The sequence below is a fragment of the Theropithecus gelada genome, chromosome 11 (assembly GCF_003255815.1).
Source record: "Theropithecus gelada isolate Dixy chromosome 11, Tgel_1.0, whole genome shotgun sequence".
In the NCBI taxonomy this organism is placed as follows: domain Eukaryota; kingdom Metazoa; phylum Chordata; class Mammalia; order Primates; family Cercopithecidae; genus Theropithecus; species Theropithecus gelada.
In genome coordinates this window covers 35,207,594-35,230,142 of record NC_037679.1, presented here as the reverse complement: position 1 = coordinate 35,230,142, position 22,549 = coordinate 35,207,594, and the positions used below count along the sequence as shown (strand labels likewise).

At 38.8% G+C, this 22,549-nt stretch overlaps 1 protein-coding gene across 6 annotated transcripts in view; it reads left to right on the top strand.

Moving 5' to 3' along the window:
- Positions 1-2,929: 2,929 nt before the first annotated feature.
- NAP1L1 (nucleosome assembly protein 1 like 1) overlaps positions 2,930-22,549 on the top strand; it is a 38,782-nt gene continuing 19,162 nt past the window's right edge. For 2 of the 6 annotated variants that reach the window (XM_025402527.1, XM_025402526.1), the window contains exons 1-4: positions 2,942-3,419; positions 13,604-13,640; positions 18,864-18,949; positions 20,383-20,485. In XM_025402527.1, the coding sequence (XP_025258312.1) occupies positions 13,624-13,640; positions 18,864-18,949; positions 20,383-20,485 (206 nt within the window). In that variant the 5' untranslated portion in view covers positions 2,942-3,419; positions 13,604-13,623. Of the gene's footprint in view, positions 3,420-13,603; positions 13,641-18,863; positions 18,950-20,382; positions 20,486-22,549 lie in introns of all 6 variants that reach the window. The other 4 variants (XM_025402525.1, XR_003121817.1, XM_025402528.1 and 1 more) reach the window with 4 other exon arrangements.

The window sequence follows — 22,549 nt, the reverse complement described above, 5'->3', positions numbered from 1 at the left end:
TTTTTTTTTTTTTTTTTTTTTTTTTTTTGAGACGGAGTCTCGCTGTGCTCCCAGGCTGGAGTGCAGTGGCGTGATCTCGGCTCACTGCAAGCTCCGCCTCCCGGGTTCACGCCATTCTCCCGCCTCAGCCTCCCAAGTAGCTGAGACTACAGGCGCCCGCCACCACGCCCGGCTAGTTTTTTGTATTTTTAGTAGAGACGGGGTTTCACCGTGTTAGCCAGGATAGTCTCGATCTCCTGACCTCGTGATCCACCCGCCTCGGCCTCCCAAAGTGCTGGGATTACAGGCTTGAGCCACCGCGCCCGGCCAAGTCAGTCACTTTCTATCCCTTTTCTCATTATATTTTCTTTATAGCTTTCACTTATCAATTATTTATTATTGATAAGTGAAATTGTTTTATTACTAATAAAATATTTTATTAGTAAAATTATTTTATTGCTAATCATTTGCCTCACCTCACTAGACCATAACTTCAATAAAATCAAGAACCTTGTCTTTCTTACTAAATGCTGTATTTCTACAGTCCAAAGTTGTGCCTGATATAAATATTTGTTGAATGAATGCATAAATGTCTGCCCTTCCTTGGACTTTAATTCAAAAGACTATATAAAAAAGGCATGCATTATTAGAAATTTTTTATTGTTTTAGTTTCTTAGATTGGCTAGGATACACTGAAAAAAGAAGAGGAAGCTGGAGAAAAGGGGGAAAGAGCATATCCACTGGTAATGATAACACCTAAGTTATAGGGGTTGGCAGGGAGTGGTGGTGAAACCTAAAAAATCAAGAGCCTTCATGGGTGAAGTGCCAAAAATTGGTGAGGCTTTCTGGTGTAGGATAAAAACCATCACAAAAGCTAACTTCTCAATTTTGTCTCAGAAATTCTGCTACCATAAAGATTTATGGAAAGAAAGTGAAAGTTTAGTTCATTTTAATATGCTAATTACCTTGCATTGTGCAAAGCTTTGATTAAAATGCAACACTCCTGAAATTCTTATTGAAATTAACGTGTCAAATTTATGTTCAAACTGAGCACTGATCTACATTGTTTATGTATAGTGGGTTCTTCCTGAAGATCCATTATTGATGCTATTACGCTCCTTGTTAGCATTACATCAGTGTTGAGAAGGGTGTATAGGAACAGGCTATGAGAACAACAAAGGAATTGTATATGAAAAACTAAAATGAATGAATAAACAGAGGCATCTGCAGTGTAGAGTGGGAAAGGCAATTAATTTCAATGAGGTTCTGGAGCGCCAAGGAAAACATCGTATCCCCTCAAATGGAAGATACAGTTGTTAAATGTGTGGATTACAACAGGGGATTCTAGGCAGTTTGAAGTTTCAAGAAATGTAAGATTTAGAGAACAGGTTCTCAAACTTTGTAGTCTTAGGATTCCTTTACACTCCTTTAAGAGTTGAGGACCCCAAAGAACTTTTATGTGCATTATTGATACTGATACTTATGTCAGAAATTAAAAGTGAGAAATTTTAAGAGTATTTCATTTAAAAACAATAAAGCAATCAAATATTAACAAAAATAATTTTTTATATGAAAAATAGGCCCGGTGAGGTGGCTCACACCTGTAATTTCAGCACTTTGGGAGGCTGAGCTGGGCGGATCACGAAGTCAGGAGATCGAGACCATCCTGGCTAACACGGTGAAACCCTGTTTCTACTAAAAATACGAAAAATTGGCCGGGCGCGGTGGCTCAAGCCTGTAATCCCAGCACTTTGGGAGGCCGAGACGGGTGGATCACGAGGTCAGGAGATCGAGACCATCCTGGCTAACACGGTGAAACCCCATCTCTACTAAGAAATACAAAAAAACTAGCCGGGCGAGGTGGCGGGCGCCTGTAGTCCCAGCTACTCGGGAGACTGAGGCCGGAGAATGGCGTGAACCCGGGAGGCGGAGCTTGCAGTGAGCTGAGATCCGGCCACTGCACTCTAGCCTGGGCTACACAGTGAGACTCCGTCTCAAAAAAAAAAAAAACAACGAAAAATTAGCCAGGCGTGGTGGCGGGTGCCTGTAGTCCCAGCTACTTGGGAGGCTGAGGCAGGAGAATGGCTTGAACCCAGGAGGCGGAGCTTGCAGCGAGCCGTGATCGTGCTACTGCACTCCAGCCTGGGCGACAGAGCGAGACTCCCTCTCAAAAAAAAAAAAAAAAAAAAGAAAAGAAAAAAGAAAAATAACTACTCCCTCTTGCCCCCAAATCGAGTTTTTGCAAATCTCTTTAACGTCTGGTTTAACCGCAGATGACTGGATTCTCCTATCTGCTTCTATTTTCAGTCTGTTTCCTTATCACATGTCACATAGCCTCCGGAAAACCCCACTGTACACTTGTGAGAGAATGAGAATGCAAAAGACAGTCTTGACATTAATATGGAAATAGTTTTGACTTTCCTCTTGAAAGGGTCTGGGGACCCTCAGACCATATTCTGAGAACAACTTTTTGAGTTAATGTTAGTCAATTCATCATCACTTGAAAATTAGTTAAGAGGTTTTACAAGCCTGAGGATTTAATGCGATTTACTTTTTCAGAAAGATGAAACAACAGACATACTGAATGTCCTCATTATAACGCATCCAGAGAATGCACAAATATGCCATTTTCATCCGTCAAAAGAACTGAAGGGACTGTACATCAGGTACAAGTATGTGGCGGGGGGATGGGGAGCTAAGGATGACGAGCACCCCCTAAAGGCACGGAGACCCGCTGGCATAGTTCGAAGCAAAACAGGCAGAAGAGGCCGCCGAAGTGGTCTAGAGGAAAAAACTGTTTTTCTTAGGCGGGGAGGGAAAATAGTTACCGGGGGCCGGCGAGTTGCAGGAATTAGGCCCTGACAGGGAGCGCCCGCCGTCTAGGCTGCGGCGACAGAGGGACTAGGCGACTAGCGCCCGCCCTCAGCATTCCCAGCACAACGCCGAAGGGGGCGGAGCGGGCCGGGCGCCGTGCACGCGGGCCAGGCCTTCCCCACAACTGATGGGGTTGAGATTTCCTTTCTGGCTCAGCGGGGAGAAAAGAGATGGTGGGGTGCTTAACAGAGAAGGTTAGACACCGGCGGGAACCAGAGGAGCCCAAGCGCGGCGCTGGGCCTCGGGCCTGCAGGAGTCCCAGGGTCTGCAGGAGTCCTCGGCTGCGGTATGGAGGTCGCCGGGGAAGAAGGACGGTTCAGTTGCTAGGCAACCCGGCCTGGACCCGCCTCTCGCTCGCGTTGCTGGGAGACTACAAGGCCGGGGGGAGGGCGGCGAGAGGGCCCTACGTGCTGACGCTAATTGTATATGAGCGCGAGCGGCGGGCTCTTGGGTCTTTTTTAGCGCCATCTGCTCGCGGCGCCGCCTCCTGCTCCTCCCGCCGCCGCTGCCGCCCTGAGTCACTGCCTGCGCAGCTCCGGCCGCCTGGCTCCCCATACTAGCCGCCGGTAACGGATGGGGGCCTGGAAGGGAAGGGGGAACGTAGTTTTCGCTGGGCGGCCTGCGCAGATGGGAGGGCCGGAGGGATAGAGGGACTGGGAGCGGGGAGTCGGGGCCGCCGGCCGCCCAGGGCCTCCGGGGTCGTCCTGTGAGGTCGGACAGGACCGCGGAGTCTGGACCCCGGAGCCTGAGAGGGGCCCTAGGGCCGACCAGCGCTTTTATCTGGGACGGCTGAGGCGACGTAGGGGTTGGCGCGGCCTGGCGGCGTGAGGTTCTCTGAGCTCCACCGTCTTCTCCGCGTGGACCGGAGCGAGGCCGCGGTGACGCCCGGGTGCCCTGAGAGTCGACTGCGCCGCGGGGACCGGGAGGCCCCCGGCGTACGGGCCGAGTGCAGAGCCGGCCGCCTTTTCGACACCCCCCTGCTTTTCCCTCAAAAATAATACCAGGAGGGAGGCCGCTGGGAGATGAAAGAACGGCGGAGGCTGCAAATTCCGACGGGAGGGAGGGGCTGTGGAGGGACGAGGCCCCGAGGCGGGGAGGGGGCGGGGGAGACTGCGGCGCTCCCGGGCTCTCCGCCCATTGGGGGCGGCCGCGCGGGGAGGGGAAACCCCCCGGCGGCTTCCCTCCACACGTGGTAATGGGCTTCGTGGCCACCGGCTGGGCCTGGTTGGAGACCCTTGCCCTCGGGCTATCCTTACTTTGAAAGTTGTAGAGGCGGTGGAACGTGAAAAGGGAGAGTAAGCTGGTAAGCCCTGTCCCTGGGTTTCAAACTGCTTCTCTTTGGTCTTAACCTTTTTATTGGTACCAGAGATTGTGGATGTTAGCTGATGATGAGGAAGGGCCTCCACTGCTAGTATTTTAAAAAGTTAACGCGTATATAGCGCTTATGTTAACTGTTACTAGCAAAAGGTTGTTGTGTTTCCCAGGTACAGTTAGATGGGTGTCTTGATCAGGATTTTTTATTTGGGGAGTATTGACCCTAATCGATCTAAACCCCTAAACCAAGCTTGTCCAACCCGCGGCCCAGGACGGCTTTAAATGTGGCCCAACACAAATTCATAAGCTTTATTATTATTATTATTTTGAAAAAGCTCATCAACTAGTTAATGTATTTTACGTGGCCCAAGACAGTTCTAATGTGGCACAGGGAAGCCAAAAGATCGGACCACCCCTGCAAACGGTTCTTAGATGAAAATAAAAAGTTTGGCCCTTTGTGACTTTAATTGTTCTTGGCTTTCTTATAAATTAGTTCGTTTATTGAAATCACTAGAATAAGATACTTAAACTGTTTCCTTTTTAAGATGGGAGGTAGGATGGAATGAGGTGTTAGTATAAACTTAGCCAAGTTTGTAGCCTGCAACCTTGTCAATGAACCCCACTCCCCTAAAGATCTCGGGGATGGCAGTGTAGGGAGGCTGGGACTGAGGTCCTATCTTGGAAGACTAGACTTTGAGAGTACAAAAAGGATGAACCAGGCACAGGATGTCCTCAAGGAGCCCCTGTTTTAGACGGTCACTGATCAGTTCTGAAACAACTACATTTTAAAAATATCACTGCTAACATTTTAAGGTATCTCACTGCTGCAATTAAAAATTTACACTGCTTCCCTGGTTTCAGAAGAGCTGTAAAATGAAATTTGGCCTTTTGAAAATAGGTGGATTCAAAACATCTTTGGAAACGGGTATCTGGGTCCTCTTTTTTTGGTCAGCTTAAATTAATACTCACTTTGGAGTTAATGGAATTAACTCACTTAAATTAATATTTACTTTGGAAGTAATACACATGACCTGTGATTGAATAAGGGAAAAACCTTTTACGTATGGGTTACCATTTAAAAATCAAAGGGAAATAAATGACATTTACAGTTATTTTCAAGGCACTCTGGTGTTTCAAGCTTGTTCGAATTGCCCAAGTTTAAATAAATGGCCTAAATCTATAGTTTAGTTCTAAGAATACTATCCTTTGGAGAATATGTGGAACTAAACCCTAGTAGGTGGACTTGGACATCTTCTATCATAAAACCTGACTTTCATAGATTCTCCTTCCAAGTCAACATTATGTTAATTAATAGAAATTTAAAAGTTTTCAGTATACTGATTTGAATATTTTTCTAAATTTTATCTGCTAGAAAGTACCTATTTTCATATTAGGCCCATTGATTTGCAGAATTATAAAGCTAATACCGAATATGGTAAATTACTGCACTTGGCCTTTAATGAGATTTTTGAAAAGAATACCTGTACCATGACGAATGTAATCCAAAGTGCCATCTCTTTTTATTCAGCTTGCTCCTGTTGGCTCCCGGTAACTGAGTTGATTCTAAGTTGCTGAAAATATGTTTAAAACTAAGGGTCTTTTTGTAGAAGGGGCTACAGAAGCAGTATCTGTTGGACTTAAAAGGTCTGAAGATGTCAAAATACAGTATTTTATTTGTTTACTTCTTGGTTGTAAATTTGAAACGAAGGATTAGAATGAAACCTCAACAATATCAAAATATTAATGATCAATGTATTCAGATCTTCAAGTTTAATCAAACCTGTAATTACTTGTGTTCTCAGTTTATTCTTTGGGTAACTATCTGGCACCTGTATGGACATGTATCTCATGAGCAAAAGAGGCAAATTGGTTGCTTAGATGTGAAATGTCAAATTGTGATGAGAGCTGTGAAGGAAGAAAAAGGTAAAGGGGGCATAGGGTAATACAACGTTTGCACGAAGGAACCTGTTATAATTGATGATTTTAAATTCCGTTTCAAACTGATTTCATCTAAATAAGTTTTTGGGCAGTATAGGGGTTAGAAGGAGACTTGTTACTTTACACCTATCCATATGTAAGTTGTTTAGCTCAATGACTGCAGAACATTAGAGTACATTACTGGGCTTGCCATAGAAATTGGCTTCTATACCTTTGGTTACCAACTCTGCCTTTTACTTCCTGCATATTTGTATACATTTTTACTTATTCAGAAGTTTTGTACATTTTGATTTTTATTGGGAAACAGGGTTATATGTATTTTTTCCTTGTGGAGACAGGCTTTTGCTGTGTTGCCCTGACTGGTCTTAAATGCCTCAAGTCAAGTGATCTTGTCTTGGCCTCCCAAAGTGCTGAGTTTACAGGTGTGAGCCACCACACCTGTCTAGAGTTGTAATTTTGGTCTTGGAATTACTTCCTGAAGAGGGTACAGAAGGGCATAACAGGGGTAAATAATGTGGTAGGCAACACTTACTGATTGATTATTCAGGTATTGTTTTAAATTCTGTGTGTATTATTAGCTCATTTAATGCACTTAGAGATAGGTAGCATCAACATTTTAACAAGGAAATAGGTATGGAGTGGTTAAATAACCCGTCCATGGTTATGTACGTGAGCAATGATAACTTATGATGAGATAATTTTTGTCCTGGTTTTGAAAGAATGTTGACTTACACTGTTCTACTGTAAATCAGCATGAATAAAGAATTTATTTCTTGAAGTTATAGAGGCTGAGAAATCCAAGATCGAGGGGCCCCATGTGGTGAGCACCTTACTTGTGGGGACTCTGAAGGTTCCTAAGGCAGTGCAGGGTATCACATGGGGAGGGGGCTGAGTGTGCTAACTGGGTAGCTCGGATCTCCAGTTCCCCTGGTGGGAAACTGTGTAATTTATAAAGAAATACGTTAATCCACTAATGGATTAATTCATTTGTGAGGGTGGAACCCTCATGATCCAATCACTTCTTAAAGACCCCACCTCTCAGTGCTGCCACATAGGGGATTAAATTTCAATATGAGTTTTAGAGGGGACAGATACTCAAACCATAGCAGCATGGAATTCAAAAGCACTCCACCTTGTATCTCGCTGTGCTCTAGGGAAAAGCTGTATAGCAGTTATGGTCATTAAGTCTTCTAACATAGAATTTGTTTACATATACAGTCATGCATGGTTAATAATGGGGATATGTTCTGGAGAAATGCATCATTAGGCCGTTTCATCCTTTTATGAATGTCATAGAATGTATTTACACAAACCTAGATGGTACAGCCTACTACACACCTAGGCTATATGGTATAGCCTGTTTGTTGTTCCTAGGCTACAAACCTGTGTAGCATGTTGCTGTGTTGAATACCATAGGCAGTTTTAACTTTTTAAAAAATAAGTTAGAGTGTACTCTAACCACCAAAAGCATAGTAAATACATAAACCAATAAGTCATTTATTGCCCTTATCAAGTATTATGTACTGTACATAATTGTAAGTGCCATACTTTTATATGAATCAGCTCCATTATAATCTTATGGGACCACCGTTGTATATGCAGTCCTGGGTTGACTAAAATGTTATGTGACTGCAGTTGGGTAATGGTTTCTTAGCCTTATGTCAGCTCTATGTATCTAGTTCAGTCAGTTGCCTCCCCGCTTCGGTGGAAGATTTTCTTTGTTTTTGGTTCAGTTTAGGAAGGAAGATTTGCTTTCGGGAGGCCAGGCGTGGTGGCTCACACTTGTAATCACAGCACTTTGGGAGGCCAAGGCGGGAGCACAGGATTTCCAGACCAGTCTAGGCAACACAGTGAGACACTCTGTCTTTACAAAAAAAATTTTTAAAAATTAGCTGAGTGTGATGGTGCATGCATACCTGTAGTCCCAGCTACTCAGGAGGCTGAGGTGAGAGAGTGAGAGGATCACTTGAGCCTGTGAGGTCAAGGCTGCAGTGAGCTGTATCACGCCTAGGCAACAGAGCAAGGCCTTGTCTCCAAAAAAAAAGAAAAAAAGAAAAAATGCCTTCAAGCATGTTTTTAGGGTCAGTTATGTCTTTTGAGATCTTATATACACCATATATGTATGAACCTTTTATTATAAAGTGACCTTTTTATCTCTTAATGTTTTTCCTTGAAGTCTATTTTTTTCCTGACAATACATACTACCTTGGTTAGTGTTGTATTCTGAAACTGTCTTTTACTTTTTTTTTTTGTAAGGAGATATGTTGAAGTGCAGCGGCATGATCATAGCTCACTGTAACCTCAAACTCCTGGGTTCAAGTGATCTTCCTGCCTCAGTCTTCCAAGTAGCTAGGACTACAACAGGCATTTTATTTTTTTGTAGAGATGATCTATATTGCCCAGGCTGGCCTTGAACTCCTGGCCTCAAGCGATCCTCCTGACCCAGCCTTCCAAAGTGCTGAGACTATAAATGTGAGCTACTGCACACGGCCTCACCTTCATTCTTAAAAGATGTTTTGGTTGGGGATAGTATTCTAAGAGCCTTAGTTATTTTCAACATATAGAGGATTCTGTTGTCTTTTGGTGTCTTATTGAAGAGAAGACAGCTGTCAGTCTTTTTGTGGCTTTGAAGTTAATCTACCTTTTCTGTGTGTGCTTTTGAGATGAATTTGTTTTTGCTATCTTGCCTTTTTACTGATATATCCTGAGCTGGATAAATAAACCATATATATATATATATATATATATATATATATATATATATAAAATAAAGAACCCATATATATATATGGGTTCTTTATTTTATGGTTTTGATTTGTAGGGCTACCTGAATCTGTGGATTAGTGTCCTTCATCACTTAAGGAAATGGAAAATTCTTGCATATTAACGTCTTCAAATATTCCATCCTCCTGCTCTTGGAACTTGTATGAAGTCTTTATTAGGCTTTTTTGGATCCTAAAATGTCTTTTCTTTTCAGTATTTTCAGTCCTTCAGATTCTGTGGCTCTACCATATTTTGAAAGTTTTCTTCTAAGCTTCATTTCAGGTCACTTAATTCTTCAGCTGTTTATCTTACTCTTAAGCCAGCCCATTTAGTTTGATTCCAGTTATTTTTATTTCTGGAAGTTCTAGTTTTACAAATTTGTTATATCACCTTTAATAGATGACTTCCTTGCAGACAGTGTATTTTCAAACTTAGATCAAAGACAGCCAGGCTTACTATGCCTATAGGTATATATTTGTTTATAGTCTGTATGACAGTATTTAAGTCTTTGTGTAGGATTGATTTCTGTTTTATTTTGTTTCTCCTGTTGGCTGTGAAAATTACTTGTATGAATTTTTTAAGGTCTAGAAGGAAGCTTTCATTTATATTTGGATGTGCAGGTGTCTAAATATACCAGGGACAGGTCATTTTAAGTACATAGGTTGGGGTTTGGAGGGCAATACAGATGAGGTAAATTGGTGCTGTTTGTCCATTAGAATGAATTTATTCTTGAGGATATAGCATTTTGGGGTTCCTGCTTAATTTGGGAGAGTTGCCATAAAGATACCCATCTTGGACAGGCCCAGAATTTTAACTTTGGTTAAAACCAAAGTTCACATTGCTGATAATTGGCAGTTGACCTTAGTGTGCAAGTGCCTTCCTTCTGCTTCCTGTTTTGCCTTCAGTTTTGGACTGGTAATTCCTTACTATCTTGTTAGTATTTCGGTGCTTTTAAGATTTTTAACAAAATGTTTTTGTTAAAAAAGTCTCCACTTTTAATTATTTTTCTTTCTTTCTTTTTTTTTTTTAATTTGAGACAGGGTCTCGCTCTCACCCAGGCTGGGGTGCAGTGGTGTGATCTCGGCTCACTGAAGCCTCCTCCTCCTGGGTTCAAGCAATTCTCCTGCCTCAGCCTCCCAAGTAGCTGGGACTACAGGTGTGCGCAATCATGCCTGGCTAATTTTTTGTGTTTTAGTAGAGACTGGGTTTCACCATGTTGCCCAGGCTGGTCTTGAACTCCTAAGCTCAGGCAATTTGCCTGCCTTGGCCTTTCAAAGTGCTAGGATTACAGGTATGAGCCACTGCGTCTAGCCGTATTTTTCATTGGTAGAATTGATCTGCATAATCTAGTTTGTTGCTTTCAGGAATGAAAGTTTTTCACAGAGATCTTGGAATGCAATTTAATGTCTAACAACTAAGATTCTCACTGATTTTATTTAATGTCAACTACAGAAAAAAATTAACACAGGTGTTAACCTAAACTTGTGTTTGTCAGTGTGGTCTACCTGAGAACCACCTCTCAGAAGCTGAGTTTTTTGTTTAGACTGCAGATTTTTGGGTCCTACTCCCTCAGATATTTTTCTACTTTATATAGGTGATGAAATAGAGCCAGAAGTTGTTTGCCTTAGTTTGTGGATTGCTACAAAGTTGATGTCAGCCCAAATGATCTGATTACAACTGACTAGAAAATTAGGTCTATCTTACAACCAAGAAATACAATGTAGCCAGAATGGGCAGGTTAGAGCAGCCTTCTCTGGAGGAGTAAATGCCTCCTGTTAATGTTCTTTAAATGTTCTGTCTTGGATCCTCTTTACTAAAGATAAAGTTTCATTTTAAGAATTTAAACTATAAATGCTGCAAATGGACATTGAGGTTAACAGTGTAGCCATTCTTCTGTGAGCACATTAAAATGTTATAAAAATTAAATTTGGAAGTTTTGGGTTTTGTTTCTATTTTTGACAATTGCTGGGTTTACTAGACACTATATATTAAACCCAGAAAATTTCAGAATACATTTGTGTATTGGAAATTATTATATAAATCTGTGTATTGGAAAACCAAATGCAGTCATGCACCACATAAATACTTAGCCATTACATTAAAGTTGCCTACTGTGTTCAGTACAGTCACATGCTGTATAGATTTGTAGCCTGGGAGCAATAGTCTGTATCATAGCCTAGGTGTGTAGTAGGCTATACCATCTCGGTTTGTGTAAGTATACTCTGATGTTTGAACAACAATAAAATCACTTAAAGACACATTTCTCAGAACATATAATCCACACATGACCGTAATAGTGAATGGGAAATTAGTTCTCATTACCCCCAGTCCCTTCTTTCTCGTTAGGTTACTCTGGTTGGGTTTTTGGTGTATGTTTTTAAAAAGGTTTTATTTATATTAAAGCATGTGCATATATGAGTGGAGATTTTATATATATATATATATATATTTCCCCCCCCCCCATATCCAAATGGGATTTTGGCATACATTCTCTACCTTGCTTTGGTGTTCCTTCATATCAACTCAGATACGTTTCATTTGTGACTGCAAAGCATTCCATTTATGCACATTCCATTATAGTACTAAGTTTATAATAAGCTTTGTGTGCTACCCCAAAGAAGACAACACTGTGATTGGCAAGATCAGATTTAATTCTTGTAATCATGAATCTTGTCAGTTGGGAGAGACAGACCATAGGTCACCCTAATTTATAATTACAAACTGAGACATCTTATGGTGGAAAGAAGGCTTTACAGGAGTGTGTGTACAACCAAGAAATCTTACTTAACCAGAATCTGCAGGTTGGAGAAAGCATCTCTGGGGAGTGAAACTTTGAACTGAGAGCCAAAGGATGTGCAAGACTTATTCAGAGCTGTGGAAGAACCTTCTAGGTGAACATGGAAAGCAAAGGCATTAGATTCTTTGTAATTTTTTCATGGTAGATCTCATAAGTGAATAAATCTGGAGATGACATATTTTGTTTTTTTAATTTTTATTTTTTAAGAGACAGCGTCTCATTGTGTTGCCAAGGTTGGCTTGAACTCCTGTCCTCAAGCGGTCCTTCTACCTTGGTCTCCCAAAGTGCTGGGATTGCAGGTGTGAGCCACGGTGCTTGGCTGAGATGGACATGTTCAAGACTTTTGATATTCCTATTGTCAGATTGCTCTCCAGAAAGAACAATAGCCAGAAATAAGGATGCATGTGCACCACAAGTTTCTTGGTATTAAAAGGAAATTATTGATGATGTGATAGACAAACTGGAATCCTACTTGCATTTCTTTGATGTCAGAGATTCAATGTTTTTCTTATTTTTGATTAGTATTCATAATTGCTAAACACTTTGTAAATGCTGAATCACTAGAAACCCAGCATCACTAGAAAAATTCATCAGTACTATTAGGAATTATTTACAACAAATACAAAATATTTACAAAGTTAAATACATTAGGAAGAAAAATTTTCTTTATAATTACTCTAAAGGATAAGTACTAGGTCAGTAATACTGTTTCCCCCAAATATTAGCACTTAACTGCTAAAATCAGGATCTTTTCCATTTGCAACTCTTTGTTCATAGGCATAATACGTTGCTGTGAAAGTAAACACATGCAGGATTTTGTGGATTAAATATGTACTAAGATTTTTTTTTACCAGATAGCTTGATTCTATTTATTTATTATCACTTTTTTAGAGATAGAGTCTTGCTGTGTTTCCCAGGCAGGCCTTGAACTCCTGTGCTCAAATGATCTTGCCTCTTGGGCTGCTGGGACTACAGGCTCGTGCCACTGTGCCTGGCTAAGAAGATAAACTTGATTTTAATGTGGATTCTATCAAAACTTGGTTTAGTTTTTTTTGTAATTTGTAGATTACCTGTGGCATTCTACCATTGTTTGCTGCCTGAATATAGCACATCTACTTTTAAGATTTTTCTAAAAGCAGTATTCTCCAGGTTCATACTAATCTTTTAGTGAGAAGGAACTTAGGATGCCCTCTGGTCAGTCTTAACAGTAAACTTACTCAGGTCTGGTAACCACAAGTCTTGACAATGTCCCCAGCATATCTAGGGGAAGCTGGAGGTTGGTGGTTATCAGTTATCTAACATGAGGTACATGTACATTTGAAGAGATAGGGAAGGCTTACCTGACATTAAGATTGGGACCCACAGCTTTTGAAATAGTCTAAATGGCTATTTGATCCAAGGATTAAATCTTCTTTAAAAAGAGATCTAGGGGGCATAGTGAGTACAGTAGCCGACAGGTTTTGGTTTTCTTAAAACATGAATTACATAAAAATGAATATTGCTAAATACAAAATGGATTTGTTTAAGATGCTAAGTAGTCTAAAAATTTAAGCAGAAATTGACCTTTCTTGGTTGTTGAAAGAATTTGAATGAAGATCCTTTGTACTGTTCCTTTCCTATGAGTCTAGCAAATGTTAGTTTTTTTTTTTTTAACCAATGGTGCTATTATCATAGTCTATATACAACAGATTCTAAAAGCTTAGTGGTAACTTTTCTTGTTTTAAATAATATCCTCTGAAAAATTACTTTTGGTACTAGTAAGGAAGAATTTGCATGTTCCGTGAGTTTTTCTTCTTAACACTGATGGTATTTTAAAGGAAATAGACATTTCTTGGGATAGTTTTCAGCATGGTATTGATTTAAAGGGTTTTGGTTTCTTTTTTTTTTTTTTTAAATAAATCATACACTTTTTTTTAACATTGATGTTTCTCTCCATAGATATTTGGAGTTCTTACAACATGGCAGACATTGACAAGTAAGTGGCAGAAAGTTGGTTCTTTTTCCGAGATTTGGCATCACTTTGTACTCTATTATTAACAGCAAGTAGCATGAATTATATATTATGAAAATGTAGTTACTAATGCTTACTACCTACTTTTACAAAAGGGTAGTGCAGTGTATTCAAGATAAAATATAGAATATATGATCATTAGTATATTTATGATCATATATTCAAAACCATCATATATACTGAACCATTTGTCACTGTTTTTAAGAAAGTGCAGAGCATGATAATGGATTATAAATACTTGCAGAATTCATTTTTATTGTATATATTTCCCAAAGATTTTACTGCTTGCATTGTAATGTACCAAACACCTAAAATATGTATAAAATGTATTTATATGTAGAGCTTAAGGAATATTAAGACAAGTTAAAAATAGAACATTACTATCAGAAGCCTTGTGTGCCCCTTCTCATTTGCACCATTCCCTTGCAGACATATAAGTGCTATCCAGGCTTTTGCTAATTCCTTTCTTTGCTTTCCTTCAGAGCTTTACCACCTATAAATTCTCAACCAGTGTTTAATTTTGAAAATCTGAATAGTGATCACCAAATTAGCTGTGTAAAGCAACATTGCCACTTTGCCACTTAATTGAAGGCTCTAAGATAGGATAACAAGGAAAAAAGACTATCTGGGTCATAGTCTGGCCTCAAGTTTTCTGAGGCTTTATAAAGACTTATGGAGAAGTATTGGGCAAGGTCATGTGTCCTGGGAAGCATAGGTTTAATCAGTTTGGCATGTGGCAGAATTCTAATGTGGATGGATGTTTTACAGAAACAGGGTCAGGAAGAATGGGATGAGGTGCACAGGATTTGTTGTGTGTAATTTTACTGTAGCCCGTGTTAAAGTAGAGCACTTGGGAGTGAGGGGTTGCTAAATGATTTTCCATAGCTGTTGTAGGCATCAGCAAATGATAGTGGGAGGGCTGGAAACTTCAGTACAAGGTCAACACATAGAAGTACAAATAAGAATTTGGGCCATTCTTATGCATTCTGTCTTCAGCATTAAACAAATCAGAAGAGTGGAAACAGCATTTTTAGTGATAGTAGTTCTCAAAATGATCGTCTCCTGTGTCACACTTCTAATTTGGATTGCTTAACCTTGGTGACATAGCTGTCATTTTATCTACTGAGTTTTCACCTTGTTTCTCCTCTTGGGTTTGTTGTTTGCCAAATCTCCCATTGCTTTCTTAGTGTGTTAGTACCTTCTTGGAATAGTACAAGGGAGGTAAATTATTTTAAGACATGTCATGACACAAAATGACTATTCTACCTTTATGCCGGATAGTTTGGGTGTAGGATAGTAAGATGGGAATCATTTTTCTTCAGAATTTTGAAGGCATTGCCCCATTGTCAACTTGCTTCCAGTGTTGCTGTGTTGAAGTTCAGAGTCATTGTAATTAACTATTTGTGTATGATAATTAAGAAATAGATACAGTTACAGTTTATATACATTTCTTTCTGGAAGCTACTATGGCTTCAGAGTTATGAAATTTTCACATTATTTTTTTTTTCTTTTAACATTACATGTTCAGTGGTGGACCCTTGCAGTGCAGCAATTCAGGGGCTTTTAGTTTCAGGGATATTCTTGATTTAACTTTGTGATTGCTTCATTTATTTTTTCTTTTTCTGGAGCTACTATTAGGTGTTGTGTGTTGGATTGGTCTTCTCATGATCTTTTGTCCTATTTTCCATCTTTGTCTCTTTGCTCTTCTTTCTGGGCAGAACTGAAGACTTTTAGCTCGTGTTGAGTTTTAAGATTTCTGTTGTTTTAGTTTCCAAGACCTGCTTTATTCTTCCTGGTTTTTTTTTTTGTTGTTGTTGTTTTGTTTTTTAAAATAGCATCCTGTCCTTGTTTCACTGATGATAATCTTGTTTGTCTGGATATTTCTTCCATCTTTATAGTCCATTTGCTCTTACATTTTCTTTCCCTCATTTGGTCTCAATCTAAGACGCTTTCCTAAAATATAAATCAATACTTGGTTGGCTGCTCATTAAGATTGGGTTGGGTGGGGTGCAGGGACAATTCAGAGATGATTAAAAAAGAAAATTGATTGGAAAATTTGAGTGTTGAAGGGGGAGGCTCGTTAATTTGGGATTTCAGTGTAGGGTCACCAGAGTGGGCATTTGTTAGAAACCCCAGTGTTAGAATGGTTTTTTTTTTTTTTTTTTTTTTTCCTCTGGGCTAGTCAGTTTAATCATTGAACAGTGTCTGGGTAAAGATCTGGCCTCTGGTGTTTCTCTAAATGTAGAGGAGGCTCTACATTTAGCATTCTAATGGGTACATAGTCCTATATCTTTGATACTGTTAACTGTGTCTGTTGTCTTCCAGTCCAAGTTCTGAATTTTACCCTTTCCGAGAGGAAACTGAATATGTCTGCTAGTGTAGAAGAGAAGATGTAATGATTTAACTGCTTATCAGTTTTTACTTTCTTGTTTTAGCCACCTTCTTTCCTGCCCCACCCCTTGCCCTAGTTCTAGAAATGTACCTGGTACCACCAGTTCTTATCCTTTTGAAGACTGTGATTGGGCTGCTTCTCAGCTTTCCCCACTGCTAATCTTAGATTTCAGTTCTCTCAATGAAATTATACCTGTCTGGTTTCCAGCTTCCAAAATGTTGCTGCCCTTGTTTCTTTGATTTCAGTGTTAGTCTGCTAACAAAACAAAACAAAAAAACCCTTTATCATAATTTTAGTGTAGATTTTAGGGATTAAGATCAGATGAGTTTGTGGTATCTGCCATCTTAACTTTGAAATTCTCATTTTAAACTTTAAAAAGAGCAAATTGGTTGTGACAGCTTGATTTCCCTCTTCCTTATTATTTAATTTTGGATGCTTGTTAGTCCTGGGAGGGTGGAAGTCAGAAGGGATTCTTGTTCTTGAAAACCAGAGTCAGTAAACCTTCCTCTGTAAAAGACTTGGTGGTAAACATTTTCAGCATTTTGGGCCACATGATTCTCTTAACTGCAGTTGGCCCTCTGTGTCTGTGGTTTCAGTTTGCATCTATGAATTCAACCAACTGCAGATAGAAAATATTAGGGTAAAAAACAATAAAATATAATAGCACAATAATAAATGCAAATAAACAGTAGAACATAACAACTATTGTTTGTTTTGTTTTTAATAGAGAATTCTCACTGTGTTGTTCAGGCTGGTCTTGAACTCCTGGCCTCCAGTGATCCTCTTGCTTTGGCTCCCAGAATGTTGGGATTGTAGGCATGAGCTACTTTGTCTGGCCCAGCATAATACAACTATTTACATAATGTTTACATTGTATGTAGTATTATTACAAGTAATCTAGAGGTGATTTAAAGTATGCAGGAGGATGTGCATAGGTTAGTTGCAGTTACTGTGCCATTTTATATAAGGGACTTGAACATCCCAGGATTTTGGTAGGGAAGTTTCCTGGAACCAGTCTACCATAGAATCTGAGGGATGACTGTACTCAACTCTGCTGATGTAGTGTGAAAGCAGATAATACATACATGTAGTACATCTGTGTTCCAATAAAATTTTATCTACAGTAGTAGGGTGGGCTGGGTTTGGCCACATGGACATAGTTTGTGGACAGCTGTTTTAAAGCCTTTGCATATAGATGTTCAATAAATGATTAAAGACACTAGAGGAGGAGTTGCTCCAATTATCTGTAACCAGTGGCCCTTAAGTGTGTATACTTATGAAACACTTAAAGTTTATACTAAATCAAAGTTCTTCCAGAAATAGGCTGGGCGTGGTAGCTCATGCCTGTAATCCCAGGATTTTGGAAGGTCGACGTGGGAGGATCACCTGAGGCCAGCCCAGCCAACGTGGTGTAACCGTGTCTCTACTAAAAATACAATACAAAAATTAGCCATGTGCAGTGGCACACTCCTGTAGTCCCAGCTATTCAGGAAGTTGAGGCGCAAGAATTGCTTGAGCTTGGGGGACAGAGGTTGCGGTGAGCCGAGATTGTGCCACTGCGCTCCATCCAGCCTGGGTGGAGCGAGACTCTGTCTCAAAAAAGAAAAAAAAAAGCTTTCAGAAATAATGTGTATCATTTCTGAAGACTGAATTCTTTCCCTCAGTTGACAGGAACTTAAATTATGCTGGCAGAGTACAGTTGATTTTTTTCTGTAGTTGTATGAAAATTAAGTCATCATTTGTCCCTATGGAAAATTAATTTTTCAAATGCTGAACACAAAAGCAACTGTGTTTCTAATCCAAACGTTAAAAAATGTTATGTTAAAAATGTTAAAAAAAAAAATTCACACAGGAATTGTACGATGACCTTTTATATTGACTTTGGAATCCTTATTTTCCTTTCTAATGCTAGATGTAATCTCATTTTCAAAAATTTGATTTTTGGTGATTTTTTTTTTTTTTAAGATGAAATGAGAAGGATGCTATCTAACTGCTTTTTAACTTTCTCTTTGAATGGTGCTGTCATCTTGGCTTTGTTCTAAACAAGAGCTAGACTCTGAAGTCTTCACTTTATTCTTTCTTAACCTCCACTATGAAGTAAAGAAAAGGAAAGTCCAAAGATAGTATAGGCTGGTATAGTTGCTCCACAGCCATAAGGGATCCAGGATTCTTCTGTTTTTCCTTACTCCTTTTTCTTTAGCTGGTGGCTTTCATTCCTTAGGATGCCTCCTAGTCCAGTGTGGCTGCTGGAGCTCGAGCCACCACATTAATATTCTAAGTGGGAGGGGGAGAAGGGATTAAGATAAAGGCTTCCCAGCTGTCTGCTTTCCTATTAAGGATACTTCCTCAAAGAAATACAGCACTTCTGTTTTTCTATCTTGCTGCCAAAATAGTCTAGCTGAAGGTAGGCTAGGAAATGTAGACTTTTAGGTTGGTGTGTTGCCATCTCATATAAAATGAGGATGTTGTTACTAAAAAGAAAAAGTAAAATCAGTAGATACTGCGTTGAATGCACATACTTGTTGACATCACATTCCCCAAAAACATACAAAACCAATTTCATAAAGCTTGAAAAGTATAAACTTCACATTTGACCAGATGCTTTTAATGAAAGTTTAAACACTTCCAGTTTGTACTTGTTTACATCTGAAGTTAGAAAATGGAATTACCTTTTGAATTTCCTATTTCATGTCTTTGAAAGAGGTACTAATTTTGAAAATGAATTTTAAGTTTTTCTGTAATTTTTTTTGGTAATTGGTACATTTGAACCTTGGTGTGATACTATGATATTATAGCAAAGAACAGTCTGAACTTGATCAAGATTTGGATGATGTTGAAGAAGTAGAAGAAGAGGAAACTGGTGAAGAAACAAAAATCAAAGGTATTACTTTAAATTACTTCAGGAGCCAATGATTGCTGGCACATGTCTACTAGAGGGTAGTTATAAGTACCAGTCTGTTTTTTTGGACCCTTCTTATTGTCCCATTTTATCTACTGGTCCATACCTCTAGAAACTTTGTGTGTGTGTGTGTGTGTGTGTGTGTGTGTATTTGTTCGAGAGAGAGAAAGGAGAGGTTAGGTATAGATACAGTGACTCAAAAGTCATTGTTTGCATCCTGCACTGTTGGAGCGACTTGGTGTACCTGTGTCAAACAGCTGCCCATGAGTTCTGTCTGAACTTAAAAATGTTACAGGTTGTGATGTGGTGCTTATAACAGTATGTTTAGTGTTTAATTTTATAGAGAACATGTAGTGTGTGTCTTCTTAAAAATCCACTCCTTCAAGCAGAAAAGCCATTTATTAAATGTAGGTAATATTCACAATTTATTTTAGCAGATACTTTTTAAAAGGAGTGGTGGTGGGGGCTTGTACTGCTTAGGGTATGTCCTGTAGATCTGGGCCAAGAATATTAAGGTACCTGATGACTCAGCTTTTCATTTTTAAGCCAGATGGAAGTTAATTGTGAAAAGACTTCAGAACTTGTATTAATAGCTTCAGCTTTCATTTTGTAACATTTTCTTAACAGATACAGAACTGTATCCTCATTGACCAATATTGATATTTAAAAATCTATATTGGTTATCCTGGGTGTACATCATCCAATAATTGAATTATTATCAGAAGTAAATTGACCTCCAAAAACATAATTGGGAAAATTAAGTTTATGGCACTTTGTGTAATAACTGTATTGATGATGAAGAGAAGATTAGTAGCGTAATTTGTTTTGTAAAAATCTAGTGTATATTTGGATTATGTTTTTAAAAAGCCATTTATAACCATATTTTGTTTGGCTTCAGTTGCAACTGTTGACTGTCTCAACTATTAACTTTATTCATACACATAGAAATACATTACACAAGCATCAAACATAAACATTCAGATCACTCACTTCACCTTTCTCCTGGGCTTAAAACTGTCAATATATTTGCAGTTTTTCTGATATGTGTTGTCTGCATTCAAAGGACTGTCAAGAGTCATAGATAGGCATCTGAATGAAGCTTTAAGCTTCCTAAAATGCAAGGTGGGTGAAACACAAGATACCAGGAAGAGGAAGGATATTGTTCATAGTAGTTGTGGCAATGACCTTGAGAAATGCCTTGACTAGGGATAGATTAGGAATCTGAATTATTCCTGAACATTGGGTTTTCCTAGAGTGTATTCTCTTTAGCTTGCCCTGCCCGTCTCTACTCATTAGATACACCAGCAATTTATGGGCCAGTTAGGAAAGCTTCATGAGATTGGATTGTCCTATTAAAAAAGCATAATACATTTTCATAAAATCCTTCTTTCGATGCCCTTTTTTTTTTTTTAAAGCACGTCAGCTAACTGTTCAGATGATGCAAAATCCTCAGATTCTTGCAGCCCTTCAAGAAAGACTTGATGGTCTGGTAGAAACACCAACAGGATACATTGAAAGGTACAAGTTCTCCTTTTCCATGGTCCTTATTTATCTTTCTATAATCAATCAACGTTGCAGGCGTATCTGTTTTTAAGACCATCTAGGATTTAGGTATGCAGTAGTGGAAACCTGTTGTCTGTTAGTATCCAGTATAGGATTATTGGAAGTTTAAAATTGTGCTTAGTACCACCTGTTTACATTGGTCTTTTAAAGTTTATTGTGGTTCAAGTTTATAGGAAGTATACTGATCTTAAGCATTTCAGAGATTTGTTTAGAGGTATGTTAGAAATGCACAGAATTAGAAGAAATACAGATTTCTTATTTCACTGGTGACATAAATCATTACTAATAGCATGAATATCTTATGCAGCTTACACGTTAAAAAAACTTTTTTGTGATTTTAAGATCCATTCAGGTTACTATCTATATGTTAATTATAGTTAGTAGCTTCTGAATGTTGCCTAGTTCTGTGTGGTGTGTGTTCGCTGTGTTTTATTATCTGCTTTTCCTACAATGGACTCCTTTATCAACACAAATTCAATTACATAGCCTGTAAAGGAACTGTGTGAGAATTTCTTTGAGATGTGTACTCAGCAGTGGGAGTGCCACTTACATAGAGTATGCAAGCCTTTAAGCATTATGCTTCTAGCATGATTTCCAGAAATACTGTACCCAGTGCAAGAAGATGGATTCATCTTCATGTCTGCCAACAATTGGCACCATCCAGCTTTGTAGTGTTTTTGTTTATATTTTTAAATCAGTCTAAGAGGTACAGACTCATTTTGTCTTATTTGTGTTTTATGATTTCAAATGAGTTTTTAGCTTTTCTTCATAATGCTTGAACCTTTTTGGTTGCCCATTGGTACCCTTTTTCCATTTTCCTGTTGGGATTGCAATTTTTTTTTTTTACTGCTTTGCAAAAGTCTTTGTATTCCAAATATTATTCCCTTATCAGTTTTTAGACATTCTAAATAATGTGTCATTTCTACTAATTTAGCCATGGAGTCCTCTGGTAAACAGTTAAGTTTTATTTTAGTAAAATATTTTGCCCTAGGGCTTGTGCTTTTGAAACTGTTTAAGAAGTCCCTCCTGGATTCTGCTACGTTTCCTATTGAATAGTTTTACCTTTTACATTTAGGTCTTAAATCCCTCTAGAGTCTACGTTTCTATTTGGTGTATGTAAACTTCCAGTTCCTTTTTTTTCTGCCTCATTTTTTAATGAGCAAGGTTTATTTATTTGTTTATTTTGGGTCTTCCTCCAGTGACATGAGCTAGTTTTTTTTTCACTATTCACTAATCAATCCATTCTTCCCCCATTTAGGTGTACCACCTACCGTCATTGCATATCAAGTTGTAAACACCTGTGTTTGTCTTTGAGCAGCACTCTTCTGTTTTATTGGTCTTTGTCTCTTGTCATTGTAACACTTAATTACTATGACTTTATAGTTGTCTTAATATTTGGCAGGGCAGGTTGCATCCTTTCACACTTTCCCCCAAACACAATCATCCACATTTTTGACAGTTATGTTTATCAGGGTTGTCAACAAGCAAAAAAAAATATTAAAACTCTGATAGGAATTGTATTGCATTTATAGATTTACAGAATTATATCTTTTAATATTGTCTCATCCACATACTTCTAATTATTCAGGTCACATTCTGTGTCTTTAGTTTCAAAGTTATCTTCATAGAGTCTGTTGGTTAAGCTAATTTCTGTGTATTTTGTGTGGCTGTTGTGAATAGCATTTTTTAAATTGTATTTTCTGTTTGGCTGTTCTTGATTTACAGAGGATTGCTGTTGTTTTTTTTTAAGTTGCCCTTGTATCCGGTAACTGTGCTAAATTTATTGTAGTAATGTGTTCTGTTTTGCCCCCTTAGTCACAAGATTTTATCTGCAAATAATGGCAGTTTTAGCTCTGTTCTTCCACATTACATTATACCACGTATTTTTCTTTACAACATTACCAGGACTTTCACTACTGTGTTAAACATTAGTATTAAAAAAGGACATCTTTGTCTTATTTCTGTTCATATTGGGAATGAATATAAAATCTCTATTAAATTCAGGCCTATTTACTGTTT